Source organism: Sorghum bicolor, chromosome 9, assembly GCF_000003195.3.
Source record: "Sorghum bicolor cultivar BTx623 chromosome 9, Sorghum_bicolor_NCBIv3, whole genome shotgun sequence".
Lineage (NCBI taxonomy): Eukaryota > Viridiplantae > Streptophyta > Magnoliopsida > Poales > Poaceae > Sorghum > Sorghum bicolor.
In genome coordinates, this window is record NC_012878.2 from 58,424,592 (window position 1) to 58,439,183 (window position 14,592).

Below are 14,592 nucleotides of genomic sequence, written 5' to 3' on the forward strand. Positions count from 1 at the left end.
TAAGCGATAAGCTAGGTACGCAATGGGTCCCAATAAAGATGTACGTGAAAGGAAAAGGAAAGATAAAAAAATATATAATAAAAAAATTATAGATAAATAGAAGACAAACTATTATATAGCTTGGCTTTTATAATTTGACTTATCGTGAAGTACTTAGCTCTATTATTAACCATGCTCTAATTATATCAATCTGGCATTAATTGTTTCGTTACCATTTGCAAATTTTTTCAGCCGTCACATCGAATCTTTAAACGTATGCATAGAGTATTAAATATAGATGAAAATAAAAAACTAATTACACAGTTTGGTCGAAATTGACGAGACAAATTTTTAAGTCTAGTTAGTTTATAATTGAATAATATTTGTTAAATATAAACGAAAGTGCTACTATTTCTATTTTGCAAAAAATTTTGAAAGTAAACAAGATCGTAGCATGAAAATCTTGCGGTGAAAATGTCGTTCACAGAGACAGCGAAGATCCATCCCCGGCGGGTCCGGGTACGGTCAGTGCGCCGGTGGTCAATCAGACAAGCGAAGCAACCAAACAACCAGCGAGGCAGGGGAAGCGCGAGTGCGCGATGAGTGAGCAATGATTCCCCTGCCAAATCGCAAAACCTCACCAAGCCAATCCAATCCAGAGACCAGACCGGCGGCGGCCCCGCGCGCCCGTCGCCATCAAAGCCACCGCTGCGGTCGCTCGCTCCTCGCGGACCCCTCCTCCTCCTCCGCGGACCACCGCCAGCGCTCGACGGCAACACGCGCACGCGGCACGCCCCACGCGCGAGGAGTCAACAGGAGAGAGACTGGCGGTGGCAGTGGCAGTGGCAGTAGAATAAGCTTGCGTCGAGTGGGAGTTGGCGAGGCATCGCTCGCTCGCTTCGTTCCGCTCCACCCCACTCCGCCCACCGAGTCAGTGCCAGTGGAGCGCTTCCTTGACTTCCCCTCTCCGCCTCCTTCCCTGCCGGTGCCCGTTCTTTGCTCCCTTCGCCGGCACGCCCGCCGCCGGAGCGGAAGAGAGTAGGGGGGAATGCAGCCGCCGCAGCACTGCCTGCCGGCGGCCGGCGCCTGGGGTGGGGTCGCGGGGGCCGGGGCCGGCCCCACCACCGTCGACGAGGCGTCCATGGAGCGCAGCAAGAGCTTCATCAAGGCCCTGCAGGTGCTCCCCGAACCCCGCATTCCTAGATCCATACACTCGCGCGCACAAAAATGTTTCCTTTTTTTATAAAGAAAAAATAAAACTAGTTCCTGCTCCGTTTCACCGGGGATCCGGCTGAATTTCTGCTTCGTGATGATGGTGTGCAGGAGCTCAAGAACCTGCGGCCGCAGCTCTACTCCGCCTCCGAGTACTGCGAGAAGTCCTACCTCAACAGCGAGCAGAAGCAGATGTGAGTCGCGTTCCTGCTCCTGCATATTTCATTGCCAACAAGGGTGAAGGAATTACCACGCACTTCTTACCACAGCGGCCAGGCATGGTTGCTCCTCGTACAATTGCATCTTGCATGTTGTATGTAGCGCTATTTTGTCATTTCGCCTAATGGTTGAAGAATTCAATCGAAGTGTGGGTGCCGCATGTGCTGGTAGCAACTACCCAACTACGTATGATAGGTGTAGAGGACTGAGCCAACTAAGGCAAGGACGGCAACAGGTGTGAGCAAGGGACTTGATATTGAGATGTGGCTAGAGAACAAAACTCTACTGGCTAGAGAAGGATATGATTTTTTGTTATCATCTGGGATTTTGGTGTTACCTGACAACTGTCTTTGTACTGTTCCTAGTCTGAATTTTGTCACTGCATTGAAATTTTAGCAGCAGGGACCCACTCTTATTTCACGGCGTCAGAATAAATTTCAGAAATACAGGATGTGCACTTTCATATCTTTTAATGAATCGATAGTGTACTGAACTCGAACTTACAGTATACTCTTATTTCAACACAGGACATTTTCAATTGTAACATTCAGATTCACTGACCATATCATGATAACTGAAGTTGTTAATTTATGTCAGGGTGCTGGACAACTTGAAAGATTATGCTGTACGAGCTGTCGTCAACGCGGTTGATCATCTGGGTACTGTTGCCTACAAATTGACTGATCTTTTCGAACAGCAAGCTTCTGAGGTGTCAACTTATGAACTGAAAGTCGCACGACTGAACCAGGTAATGCCACTTATCTGTGACGCTTGCATTGTAGGGCGAGGAAACCATGCCAGTTCAAATGCTGATCTATTTTCAAATCTGTAGCAAATCTTCACATGCCAAGTCTACACAGACAAAGAAGGCCTCAGGCAGCAGCAAATGATGACAGCAAACATAAAACACCACAAGCACTATATCCTACCACGTAAGTGAATTTGATACTGAGGGCTCACACACTGTTTGATTACAAAAGAAAGGGTGCTGAATTTTGACTCTCCATTTTTATCTGCCAAGCTAGCTGGTTATAAAAGATCTCCGGCGCATGGACACCTGCAAGCAGACACTGATCAGGAATCCAAGCCTAGGCCTTATCCCTCTGGTGGGCCTTCTTGTTTATTCTCTTTGCTCATGATGAAGTTTCAAGGCATGCAATGTACCATATTAAAAAAAATTAACTTTTTTATTTTGCTGTTTCAGCAAAAACTCTTTCCTGGCATCTGTCTTCAGAGAACAGCACCAAAGCAAACACACATAAACCTACATTTGCGTAAGAATTCTTCCATTTCTTATTCAGCTTTGTATGGAATTCTTATTGTTTGTTTGTTAATGCAATGGGATTTATGTACTTCTGATTTAACTAGTTGTCATCTGCTTCTGTGCAGCCTACTGGAGACAGCACCATCAACACCTGCATCAGGTGATTGAATCCTTCTGTGTCATAACCACACCGCAGTTTAATTTCCTGAATGTTGTTTTCTGCTTAGTTTGTGTACAGAGATTGAATGATCTATATGAACCTCTCATGTTTCAGGTAAGGAGCGGTCTGCTTCTCCTATGCGCAGGCCTCTGCAGTTTAACAGGAGCACCAGTTCTGATGCTATGCAAAAGGTTGGCACTAAGGTAACCTCGAATATGACATAATCTTTATCCTTTTTGTTTAAAAGGTCTCACTGTGCATAGTTTGTTTGTTTTATTTCACCAGTAAATTAATAAGCCATGCCTTTATTTTCAGAACCAATCTGGTGTAAAGGAATTTTCAACGTTTCATTCCTTCGACAACCCTAAAGGTCGTGCAATCCAAAAGGCCCCTGTTGGCACTAAAAGCATGCTAGCGGCTCTCTTCATCAAACACAAATCATCGAAGATGAAAAAGATCGCAGTTCGTTGACAAGCTCACGTTTGATTGGGGTGACATCACTGTAAATTGCATTTCGTGCAGGAACGGAAGCCTGTTATTGTACATCTGGCCTATCGCTATGTGTTGGGTATGCTGATGGTTTAGATTCTGAGTATTCTGTAGTCGTATTTCATTTCAGAATATATCATCTTGCAGATGACCGAAATGTAATGATTTCACATAAGCTCATACAACATCCTCGTCGTGTAATGCTGCCTGAAGCTTTGGCATTTAGCATAAATAAATGCATTTTGGAAATAGCCTTTCAGGGATGATTTTCTATTCTGCAAGAGCAGTTGCGTTTGGCTGATGAATGCCTGCCCATTTCAAGATATGTACATGCCTTTTAGACAGTGGGCAATTACAATGTGCTCCTGTGTTAATTGGAGAAAGCGCCGAAAGTGTTCAAACCTGCTCATGTGAACATGTGAAGTGGGTGTCCTGTACCAGCTATCAGCTTTCTGCCATTCGAACTACTCTACAGCAACGAATTTGGTCACTAGAAGACTTAAATATTTGGAAGTTGAGCTATTTTAAGTATGACACATTATGATTCCAGTACTTTTTACTGTAGGAAATGGAAATTAAAAGTCGAGCTATGTTCGTTACAAAGTATAATCTTGTCTGGTATCGTCATCAGGGACCGTCATACAAAGCCAGGTCTCTCACATATATGATCCAGTGACCAAAAAGAAAAGAAAAAGAGAGAGAGAGGATCAGAAGGCACATCGCATTAGTGCATTACTTTTTGCCTGATACTATATGATAATTTGGAACTGTTTTAGAAGCCCATTTCTTACATAAAAGATCCAGTAGGAAGGAAACATTAGACCATAAGGCACGCCTCATTAAGGATACATGGAAAAATCGTAAGATGAGATGGTAGAACATGGAAGCACCAGAAAGAACCTCCTACCATCCATGTAGATGGGCACACAAAGGCAGTAAACCATGATTGGTAACTTGTCCAAGTATGGAATATCATTGCACAGATGCCTGGCTGAGTTCCACTTCAGAGTAGTAGTTGCTCTCCTCTCTGACCCTGGAAATATCTTAGAAGCCTTTTTTTTCAATTAAATGTAGGAGAGACTTAAAACATGCGCCTCCGATTGGGAACAATATCAGAGCTATTATTCTTCATCATGGCAACAAACTCCTGGTAGTTGATTCTCCCATCCTAAGTAGTAAAACAAAAGGACATACAACAGTTAGCGACTGGACTAAGCAATTCATGTAAATTTAAATAGCAAATATCACAATTAGTTCACTCATCTTGAGTCTTTTCTTAACAATGTGAGCCATATAGTTCAAATTGTTAGCATACCAGGAAATGTATAGTAAAGACAGTGGTTTCTTGATTACTGGTGAAACAAGTTGAACCACTGTTCAGACTCAAGGAGCTTGTATTGGTTTAAACAAATTTTGTTACTTTATTGCATTAAAAAACACAACTGGTTTTTAAAACAAAACCTCCTTGAGTGTGCCAAAAGTCTCCAAGATCAAAACAGTGATAATGCTTCGCGTGAAACAATATCAAGTGAGATTATTTTGGGTTGCTTGGAATTACTCACATGATCTGTATCTACTTCAGCAATAATTTCTTTAATTGTTGCTTCATCACCCATATCATACTTCTTCAGAGCTTCTTCCAACTCATCAACTGTAATGTGCCTGTACAGGAATGTGCAAGCAACAAACAAAGTTAATGTTACAGGTCAAACTCAGTACATAAGTAACGAAAAGTTAGAGTTCGAAGTAAAATTACCCGCTATGGTCCTTATCGAAATACTCGAATGCTTTAAAAATGTGATCCTCTTTCTCTAGTCTATTCATGTGCATTGTTGCTGATATGAATTCAACATAATCAATGGTACCATTTCCATCAACATCAGCCTGTTCATGAATGGAAAACAATGAGATAATGACAAGAGCTGGAACGAAAAGCACTGGATCTGTCAGATTACTAGAAATGTGAGGCTCAAATTCACATGATGTCATCATACTGACTAAAGTCATATGGTATATTTTATTTCCTCCCTTATCAAATAAGAGCAAATCCGTTGCAGCCCTTTTGTGTACTACTGGGATTTTCACATAACAGGTAGTTGCATCACATTATGAGAATAAGGGAAGCATTATGATTTAAGGCTATGGGGCTACAAGATAAGAGTTTACCGCTTCCATCAACTGTCTTATTTCTGATTCAGAGATTTTGGTGCCGAGCTTTGGTAAACCAGCTCTCAGTTCTTCCAGCGTTATTGTCCCACTGTTATCAGTATCCAGGGATTTGAACATTTCTTTCAAGCCCACAATCTCTTCCTCTGACAAGTTCTCTGCAACGACCTGATTGAAACAGAAGCGATGTCAAGATGTATCATGTATTGTTAAGGACTGGTGAGGCGCTAAAATATAGAGAAACAGGAACTGAAATACAGAAGATTCATTTACCTTCAAGGCAACCTTCTTAAGCTTGTTCATTGCCCGGAACTGCTTCATTCTGCTTATTACTGTAATGTCTATTGGCTTGTCTGGCGCCTCTCCATCCTCCCTAATCCATGGATGGTCTGTGTGCTTAATGTATTAGATCGAGACACTATACGCAAACAATGCAAGAACGAAGGCTCAGTTGCAAAGACAGCATAAAAAGCTTTTATACATAAGAAGATAGTAAATCTGGAGTGCACATTGGCATGATGAGCAGCACCCCAATCAGTAGAACCAAGATTGGCAATGGATGGAAGGGGGAAAGGGCCGAGTTTGATGATAGCGGTAGCGAATACTTACTCAAAATTTCAGCAGCAGTAAGCCGCTCCTTGGGATCTTGGCGCAGCATCTTCTTGACCAAATCTTTTGCGCTATTCGATATGGAAGGCCAGGGATCAGATGCGAAGTCAATATGACCTCGCAAAACAGCATCAAATATGCCATCCTCGTTCTCTGGTAAAACCAAAACCAAAACCAAAACCAGGGGAGAAAGAAGACAGAGCATCCGTGGCATGTTAGTAAGGGGATAATGGCATTGGCATCACCATGTGGCTGTCTTCTTCATGCAGCAGGGCGCAGAGAAACGTACCGGCCCAGAAAGGAGGAACGCCGGATAGCAGGATGTAGAGGATAACTCCGGCACTCCATATGTCCGCCTCAGCTCCGTATCGCCGCTTGAGCACCTCCGGGGCGACGTAGTAGGCGCTCCCGACAAGATCCCTGAACTGCTCGCCTGCATTGCAATCCAAATCCAATCATCGATCGTTTTCAGTTTGAGTTGAGTTGGACACGCTACAGAGTGGGAGATGAATCGCTGAGACCAAATCAAACAACAACGATTCCTCATCTAGACTCTAGTTAAAGCACAGGGCAATCAAACATCAATGATTCCTCGTCTTGGTATGTGCTGAATTCCCACAAGAGGATGAGGATGAGGATGAGCATCTATCTATATCTATGGAATCCAATCGAAGCTGAATCATGCATACAAAGTGAGTAATCGAATCGAAGCAGAATCACACATAGTGAGTAGGACTGAAATCGAAAAGGCATCAGAAACCGATGGATATCCCTACGAACACAGTAGTGAAGAGCGAAGGGGATTAGTTACATATATACCGGGCTTGAAGAAGACGGAGAGCCCAAAATCCGTGGCCTTGAGCGGCGAGTCCTCCCTCTTACTAAGGAAGAGGAAGTTCTCAGGCTTGAGGTCCCGATGCATGACCCCCATGGAGTGGCAGCTATGAACAACGGAGACGATCTCCCTGCAGAGCGACGCGGCGGCGCGCTCGGAGTAGTGCCCGCGGGCGATGATGCGGTCGAAGAGCTCCCCGCCCTCACAGAGCTCCATGACGAGGTTGACGGAGTGGCGGTCCTCGTAGGCGCCCCGGAGCTCGACGATGCTGCGGTGGCCCGTGAGGTGGTGCATGATCTGCACCTCCCGCCGCACGTCCTCCACGTCGTCCAGGTGCGCGAGCTTGCGGGTGGCGATGGACTTGCACGCGTAGCGGCGGCCCGTGGGCTTGTGCGTGGCTAGGTAGGTCACGCCGAACTGGCCCCGGCCTAGCTCACGCCCGAACGTGTAGGATGCCCGCACGTCCTCCATCGGCCGCCCCAGCACGCGGCCGATGTTGGTCGCCCCGCCCTGGGTGGGGGCGGGGGCGGGGGGAGGAGCATGGTGTGGCGGCGGAGGACGCGGAGGTGGGGGCTGCTGCTGCTTGGGCTTATTGGGGTGGTGGTGGTGCTGCTGCTGCTGCTTGGGCGGCGGCGGCGGCGGAGGACGGGAGGAGGCGTGGTGGGAGGACTGGTCCTGCTGCTGCGCGCGGTGGCGGGAGGCGCGGCCACCCATGGCGCGGGAGCGAGTGTGATCAGCCGATCAGGAGGCGCGGGGCGGAAGAGGATTGGGAGCAGGAGGAGGGGAGTGGAAGGAGCATGAGCAGTTGAGGTGGAGGAGGAGGAAGAGGAAGCAGCATTGGTAATGGCTGGCTTTGGTTCGGTGACTTTGGACTTTGGTTTGCGCGTGGGCGTGGAGGGGAGGAGTGGAGACGCACGGGGTCGGCGGGCGACTGGTCTCCGTGACCACGGACGCCGGTGGGGCGGGGGAGCCAGCGAGCTGCTGCAGCGTTCGAGTGTGCGCTTTGGATAACGAACGAGGCAGGCAGTTGCGTCGCGGTTTCCGGGCGTTGACGCCTCGACGGAGACGGACGCCACCCTCCACTTGCAGTGGAACGAGATAATAGTTGCAGACACCGGCCGGACGCCGGCGGTCCGGTCTCGCGTCGTGGCTGCCTCTCTCTCTGAACCTTCTATTCTTGTCCTGCGTCCGTCCGCAGCCTGGACAAGCCACCTCACTCGCACACTAGTGTCCTCACCGTAGACCGCACGTAGCGACGGCGGGCTCGCGTGGCGGGGACTGTTCGCTGAGATGAATAGTGTTGCATGAACCAAAAGCCTTCGTTCTCCCTGTATCCTGTGTCCTGTCCATGGATCCACGATCCATCCCTGTATCCTGTGTTATGGCAGCTCTCACAACGATCTGTCCGTCCTCACCACATCCATGGGCCGCATGGGCGATGGGACATAGCAAATCAAGCTCAACCAACTGACAACACTTGACCAACCTCGTCAGCACAGCGCGTGGCGAGTCCACATCAAATCCTGTCCTGTCTGTCCACCTCTCATGGCATGGATGCCGATGGACCTCTCGCGCCTCGGCGAGACCACACGACGGCGGGTCCGCGACCGGCGCGTCGTGGACCGGCGTCGCGACCCCCGGACGGAACGGAGCATAAAGCGCTCTCCCGATCGGTCGGTCAGAGATGAACACAGACACGCACTGGCAGTCTGGCTTGGCCTTCTACCCCAACGACTCCTCCACCCGTTGTCAGGTCAGAGGCAGAGCTACTTGCTTGGCTTCCCTCCTCTCAAGGCAATCCGGACACGGACAGCCCAGCGCGGCGCCAGACAGATCCCCCCAATGACCGCCACCGGCATCGGTGTCAATTCATTCCTTAGCTGCAACTCTGATTTCGACTGGCTGGCTGAGACGAGGATCGATCGCGGGGCGACAACTAGAATCGCTGACCGGGGCAGCAGGTTAACTGTAACTGCGAGGACTGTGTGCTCAATCGCTGCTTCCCTGCCGGCCTTCCCTACAGCTTGCAATGCAATAAATACACCAAAACAAGCCCATGTACATCTCAACCTAGAATGGAAACCCATGACTTGCCATGAATATTGCTCTTAACAAACCGTTTCTTGCAATCACATGATGGCACACCAGGTACTCAAGCTTCTCAACATCCAACCATACCAGCAGAAGCAACATGAATTTCTGATCAGAAAACTAAACGAAACAAAGGTTAAATGGTCTGTCCCCACCCTGCTTCTCACTTGAAAGACTCAAACTTGCAGCAATGCACACGACACAAACTACCACAAGGATACTAGTACTTCACAATGGAAAGACCAAACAAACTTGAGATTTCTGTCTGCTAATAGAGCAGTCAATCACGGGCAATACAGAATCTGGACGCCACGCTACACAGAGACACCACCACAACGGCACTAATCAGTACTAATTACAACAATAACTGGATAGACTTCACACTATGACCTGGCCACCCTCTTTATTTCTGCTACATGGGGCAGCTGTTTATGCGGGATCCAAGCGTTGCGGCAGCGACAGTTTTGGCGATCCCTGAGACAAACACGACACTACTCACACCTCCAACCCAGGAAACCGATGGACCGATCCTCCACGAAAATTGCTTCCCCTCACATTCACATCCAGGTGCGCATGGCAGACGAAGTCGAGGCGCCATTGTCAGAGCAGCTGGCGGCACTAACATGGCCTCTACCCGAGAGCAGAGCTAGCAGCCCACTGCCATGGACCCTGCCCTCTGGGAGCGGAGGTGCGCTGGGCTGCGCCTCGACGTTGTCATCATCATCGTTCCATCCCAGGAAAGCTTCGTCTTCTCCATTCGCCATATCAGCATCATCCTTCATTGCAGCGGCTTGAATCTCATCAGGGTTGCAATCAGCTGTCAACTGTCTGATCGCAGGACCTAACGAGCCACCACCGTGGACGCAGTGATCCTCAACCAAAGCGCTGTGACCTGCACAAAGACCAATCTTGCTACGAGCAAACTTGTCACACGGCGGCCCACCGACCCCAAAGCTTGAGCCCTCCTGGCCCCATGAGCAGCGTTTGCCTCCACCATGGGCCTTGCAGAAATCAGTGCTCCCCTGCGCACTCTTGGCACAGCCCTCAAACTTGCACCTCTTGCCACCGCCGTGGCGGACACAGTATTCTGTCCTCCCTCTGGCACTCTTGGTACAGCCTGAGACTAAGCACCTCTTCCCACCACCGTGAGCAACACAGTACTGCGTCCCACCATGGACACTCTTTGGGCACACACCGCCACCCTGGTAGGCGCAGCGCTTACCTCCACCGTGCCCCTTGCAGAGAGAAGTGCTACCTTCAGCTCCTTTGGTACAGCCAGGGAACGTGCAGCGCTTTCCCCCACCATGTGCCTTGCAGAACTTTGTGCTTCCCTGGGCACCCTTTGTACAATCCGGAAACTGACAGCGCCTTCCACCACCATGAGAGATGCAGAGGCCAGAATATCCTTCTGCACTTCTTTTGCAGTTCTCCCTCTGGCACCTCTTGCCGCCTCCATGCTTGATGCACAGGCCAGACTTTCCACGTGCGGCGCGTGAACAGCCTTCCTGACTACAACGGCGACCGCCACCATGGGCTATGCAGTGGTCAGTGCGGCCTTCAGCACTCTTCGTACAGCCAAGATACTGGCATCGCCTACCACCACCATGGGCTTTGCAGTAGATGGTCCTTCCCTCAGCTCCCTTCTGGCAACCAGGTTTCTGGCATCGCCTACCACCTCCATGGGAAATACAATAACCAGAGGCTCCTCTTGCTCCTTTCTCACATCCTGGGAACTGGCAGCATTTAGTGTTAATGCTCCGTTTCTGGGAGTTAGTTGCCCCAGAAGTACAGGCAGCCGGGCTTTTCACACTCACTGTAATGGCTGATGAGACATCTGGAGAAGGCACAGCATCATCAACCTTTTCGGGTATCTTTGGCAATGAAAAGTTGTAGGTTGCTTCAGAAGCATATGATGATGAAGCCATGTAATGCCTGAAAATCCAACTAGAGGAGGGCTCTAGTTTTTCCCCAATAGCATCTGTCACCAAATTAGGCACCACTGTCTCTAAGCCATCATTAACATTTATTGATGCAGTACTTGCATTGGTCACAGCTGATTCAGGAATACAAGTGGACAAACTCAACTGAAGATCCAATTTCGGAGCACCTGCTGATGGCACATGCTCAGCACATGGCTTCTTGTGATGATGTGCAGTATCATGACCAAGACAAAGATCAAAGTTGAGACCAAGATCCATCGATGACTCCTCATCAGTCTCTTTCACTGAAGATGGAGACATCATACAAGCTGTGGGGGAGCTAACCTTGCTATTTTCGGAGGAACTTGGTGAACGGCCCAGACCAAGGGTGAGCAGTGGATTTTCAGGACCTTCCACTCCAGCCATATCAACCCACTTCCTTTTCAGTGCTCTCAGATTGTCCCTAGAGAAGTTGGAATACACTAGTGTGCCAATGGCAGTACCTTTGTACTCAACTGCTTGCTGAACTGTGCTCCAGTGACAAGGATCGTTCAAGGAGTTAATGTTACCACCAGATCCAAGGTTTAGGGAGGCCCTGTCCATTCCAATCAAGAAACATAACCAAAGATGAAAAGAAAAGAACCCGCTGCCTGACTGCCGGAAATCAAAACTCTACTGTCATCTACTGTACTGGGTTAGAAGTCTCGGCAGGAATGTTTGCAACCTCCACTAACAAAGCCAGCCACATCATCACGATCCATTTTTCGCCACTTTCAAGAATGAGAGGGAAACGGTGAGGTTTTGAGCTGAGCTTCAGTTTCTGAAAGGGCAAATAGACCTGCAGATTAACAAAAGCAATAGTAGATTAGGAAAGGCCAGGTAGAGCGTAGAATCTGATATGAAACCAGCTTTTGAAAAATTGCACATCCTATTGTGTGGAAGTACTAGCGCCACGAAACAAATCCACAGTACTTCAGAGAGAAATAGGGGAGTTCCACAGTGGGATTAGGCAACAGGTTCAAGATAGCCCACTGAACAAATCCCACATGCCTTGTGTGGTTGATATAGCACAAAGTAGTACGAAACAACAGTTGTTTAACCATAACCCTGGATTATTGTACCACTTCAAAAATCTGTTTATACGATGTATATGAGTAGAAAGGTTATAACAAAGGTGACCACTAGGCAGACAGGGGGGGAAAAAGGTTCGGTAAAAGATGATGGCAACTATGACCACGCGAAACCACAGTGCAGGACTGCAGATTGCATGATGCTAGATGGGCAACTACAGTCTATTGCACGTAGCGAGTGCTGTGCAGATCGCACTACACAACTTGCAGCGCAGATGTTTTCCTTTTTTTTTCTATGGCACGGCGCAGCCACTTTCACCGTCCGTCTGTCTGCCGTTTGCACTTTGCAGGAAATTTCATCAGTGTAGTAGTATAGTACGAGTAATAGGCAGACACTTTTATCCGACAAGAACAGCTAGCCCAAGGACGGCACCAATCTTTTCACTTGAGCGTAAAAAAATATCCTTTTATTTATTTTCCTCCTCCAAGTGTCTTCTTTCCAATGGAGAAGGAATACCAGAGCAGGTGAAATTTGAAGACAAACAAACTAATTGGGGGAGGCAAGAACAAGTTGACAATAAGAATAGAAAAAAAAACTTAATAAAGGAGAACAATTTGAACTCGAACTCTAACCGAAGGAATCGGCAGAGAAGATCTCGTGGAGCGCATTGGAAGCAACAGCCAAGGACGCCGCAGAGGGAGTCGTCAGGGAGACAGAGACAAATCCACCATCGTTTTACATGTTAGACACACGGACTGCGGTGGCTACAGATCCGGCCGGAGCCAGCAGCGCCTCTGCCGAAGCGGAGCACTGGGTACCTACCGGACGGCCGACGCCGGGAGCAGACTAGATCTCTTCTCTGCCTAAAGCTAAACCGGGAAACGAAATAAGAACAAGAGAAGGAACGAACTAATGGAGAAGCTCCTCGTTTCCTTCCGGCGCCGGGAGGAACGGAATTGGTGCCAGACTTTCAGTCAACGCGAGCACGAGGAACTGAGGAAGGCAGGGGGTCGCCGGTGGCTACCCCCGCTCCGTGACCATCCCGAAAGCCAAGGCCCCTCATGCGTTTCCCAAGCTCCAGCACCGAATCCAGCGACAGATAGAAGGAAGCGCCAAACAGCACAGGAAGGAAGGAAGGCGAGGGAGGAGGAGGAGGCGTAGCTCACCTGCGGCAGCGGAAGCGGCGGAGACGAGGAAGCCCGGACGGACGGATGCGGCGGGCGCGCGCGGGAGCCGGAACGGAGACAGGGATGGGGGGCGGCGGCGGGCGGCGTGTCTGGTGGACGGTGTTGGTGTGCGCGGGGCGGCAGTGGGGGAAAAATCGAGCACGCGAGGCGAGGGGTGGGGGTGGGGAGGGCAGCCGGAGGGGGCGCAGCGCAGGCGGCTTATAATAAAGCGGCTGCGGGAGGAGGGACGTGGTGGGGTGGCGCCGCAGCCGCCACGCCCACGCCCCGGCCGCGGCAAATCGCTGGAGCCACCCGCCCGCGCGCCGCGGAGAAAAGACGATGCCTTTTGTTGCGCTCTGAGGTCTGCCTCTGCTCTGCTGCCCATTGACTTTCTTCCTCCCGCTGCAGTTACTGTACATTTCTTTCCTGCGTTTTCTTTTCCTTCCTCGGCAAATATATGTATAAAATTCCAAATTTCAATTGAAGCTCAGTTTCGTGTTTTTTATTTAAATTCACCTCATCAAATCAGTCAAAACCACAGGAGGAATTCGCTTTGCCACGACGAATTGCTCTACGCGGCTGCCTTTTTTACCATTGATGAGCGGGTGAGAGAATGGACGTCACGTCGTCGTGGGCTGGGTCCCACGGTGGACACGGCCCCAGGCAGATACTGTTGCGCGGGCCCCGTGTGTCCGTGTCACGGGGCGGGGCAGCATCAGGGCATCATGTGCGCGTGTGCCGTGCCGGCTGGCGGCGGCAGCGGTTCGCCGCCCACCGTCCGTGGTGCGCGCGCCCGGTGGGGCCCGCCGCCTTTGGCCGTGGCCCGTGTTGGTGGCCTGCCGGTGCCGGTCAGGGAGAGAGGAAGGAAAGCCGCCGTCTGCTCCAGCTCAAAAGGCACTCCAGATCGTTATAAAAATTGTACTATTTCTTCCTAGCAGATTGGTTTTACAAACTTATTACATATACAGTTCTCACTCTCCAAGTAAATATTTTTAAAAATAATAAATCTACTTTCAAATAATAATATGTGTATTTTTATAGCACATCTGTTTGAACCTACAACATTCGCTGATCTGAAAAGTCATGACTGAAAATACTGATTGCTGATTTATTATGAGAAAAAAATACTATTGGCTGACAGAAAAAGTACGGCTTATAAGATAAGCGAACATAAAGTTAACAAAGGTTGTAGCAAGAAGTAGTAAGCTTGTCATGAAGTAAGCATAAAGTTACTCTAAATTGAACTTTAGATCTCATGATGATGATGTCTACTAAAATAAACCTTGTTTAGTTGCTACCCAAGTATTTTTTACTCCATCTCAACAAATGTTTGGCAACATGACTAACTGCACAGCTTATATATATTTTGCGAAACAAGTCTTTTAAACCTAGGTAATCTATAATTAGATATT

The 14,592-nt window shown here is 48.9% G+C and overlaps 3 protein-coding genes across 4 annotated transcripts; 1 reads left to right on the forward strand and 2 right to left on the reverse strand.

Moving 5' to 3' along the window:
* LOC8064753 (probable protein ABIL4) lies at positions 555–3,582 on the forward strand. The gene is made up of 9 exons (XM_021447749.1): positions 555–1,156; positions 1,303–1,385; positions 2,008–2,158; positions 2,243–2,342; positions 2,436–2,516; positions 2,615–2,684; positions 2,800–2,834; positions 2,949–3,037; positions 3,150–3,582. Exons 1-9 carry the CDS (start codon positions 1,028–1,030, stop codon positions 3,303–3,305), a joined length of 894 nt encoding a protein of 297 aa, XP_021303424.1. The 5' UTR covers positions 555–1,027; the 3' UTR covers positions 3,306–3,582.
* LOC8064754 (calcium-dependent protein kinase 1) lies at positions 4,028–7,802 on the reverse strand. Its single transcript, XM_002441547.2, has 8 exons — positions 6,918–7,802; positions 6,388–6,531; positions 6,099–6,251; positions 5,763–5,878; positions 5,490–5,657; positions 5,080–5,207; positions 4,886–4,985; positions 4,028–4,491 (listed from the first exon to the last, which is right to left on the reverse strand). Exons 1-8 carry the CDS (start codon positions 7,645–7,647, stop codon positions 4,405–4,407), a joined length of 1,626 nt encoding a protein of 541 aa, XP_002441592.1. The 5' UTR covers positions 7,648–7,802; the 3' UTR covers positions 4,028–4,404.
* LOC8079297 lies at positions 9,232–13,382 on the reverse strand. 2 transcript variants are annotated; one of them, XM_021447748.1, is made up of 3 exons: positions 13,181–13,382; positions 11,668–11,781; positions 9,232–11,538 (listed from the first exon to the last, which is right to left on the reverse strand). In XM_021447748.1, the coding sequence occupies exon 3, from the start codon at positions 11,367–11,369 to the stop codon at positions 9,582–9,584; it is 1,788 nt and encodes a 595-aa protein (XP_021303423.1). In that variant the 5' UTR covers positions 11,370–11,538; positions 11,668–11,781; positions 13,181–13,382; the 3' UTR covers positions 9,232–9,581. The 2 variants fall into 2 exon arrangements, with proteins under 2 accessions (XP_021303423.1, XP_002441593.1); XM_002441548.2 differs by having other exon boundaries at positions 9,232–11,781.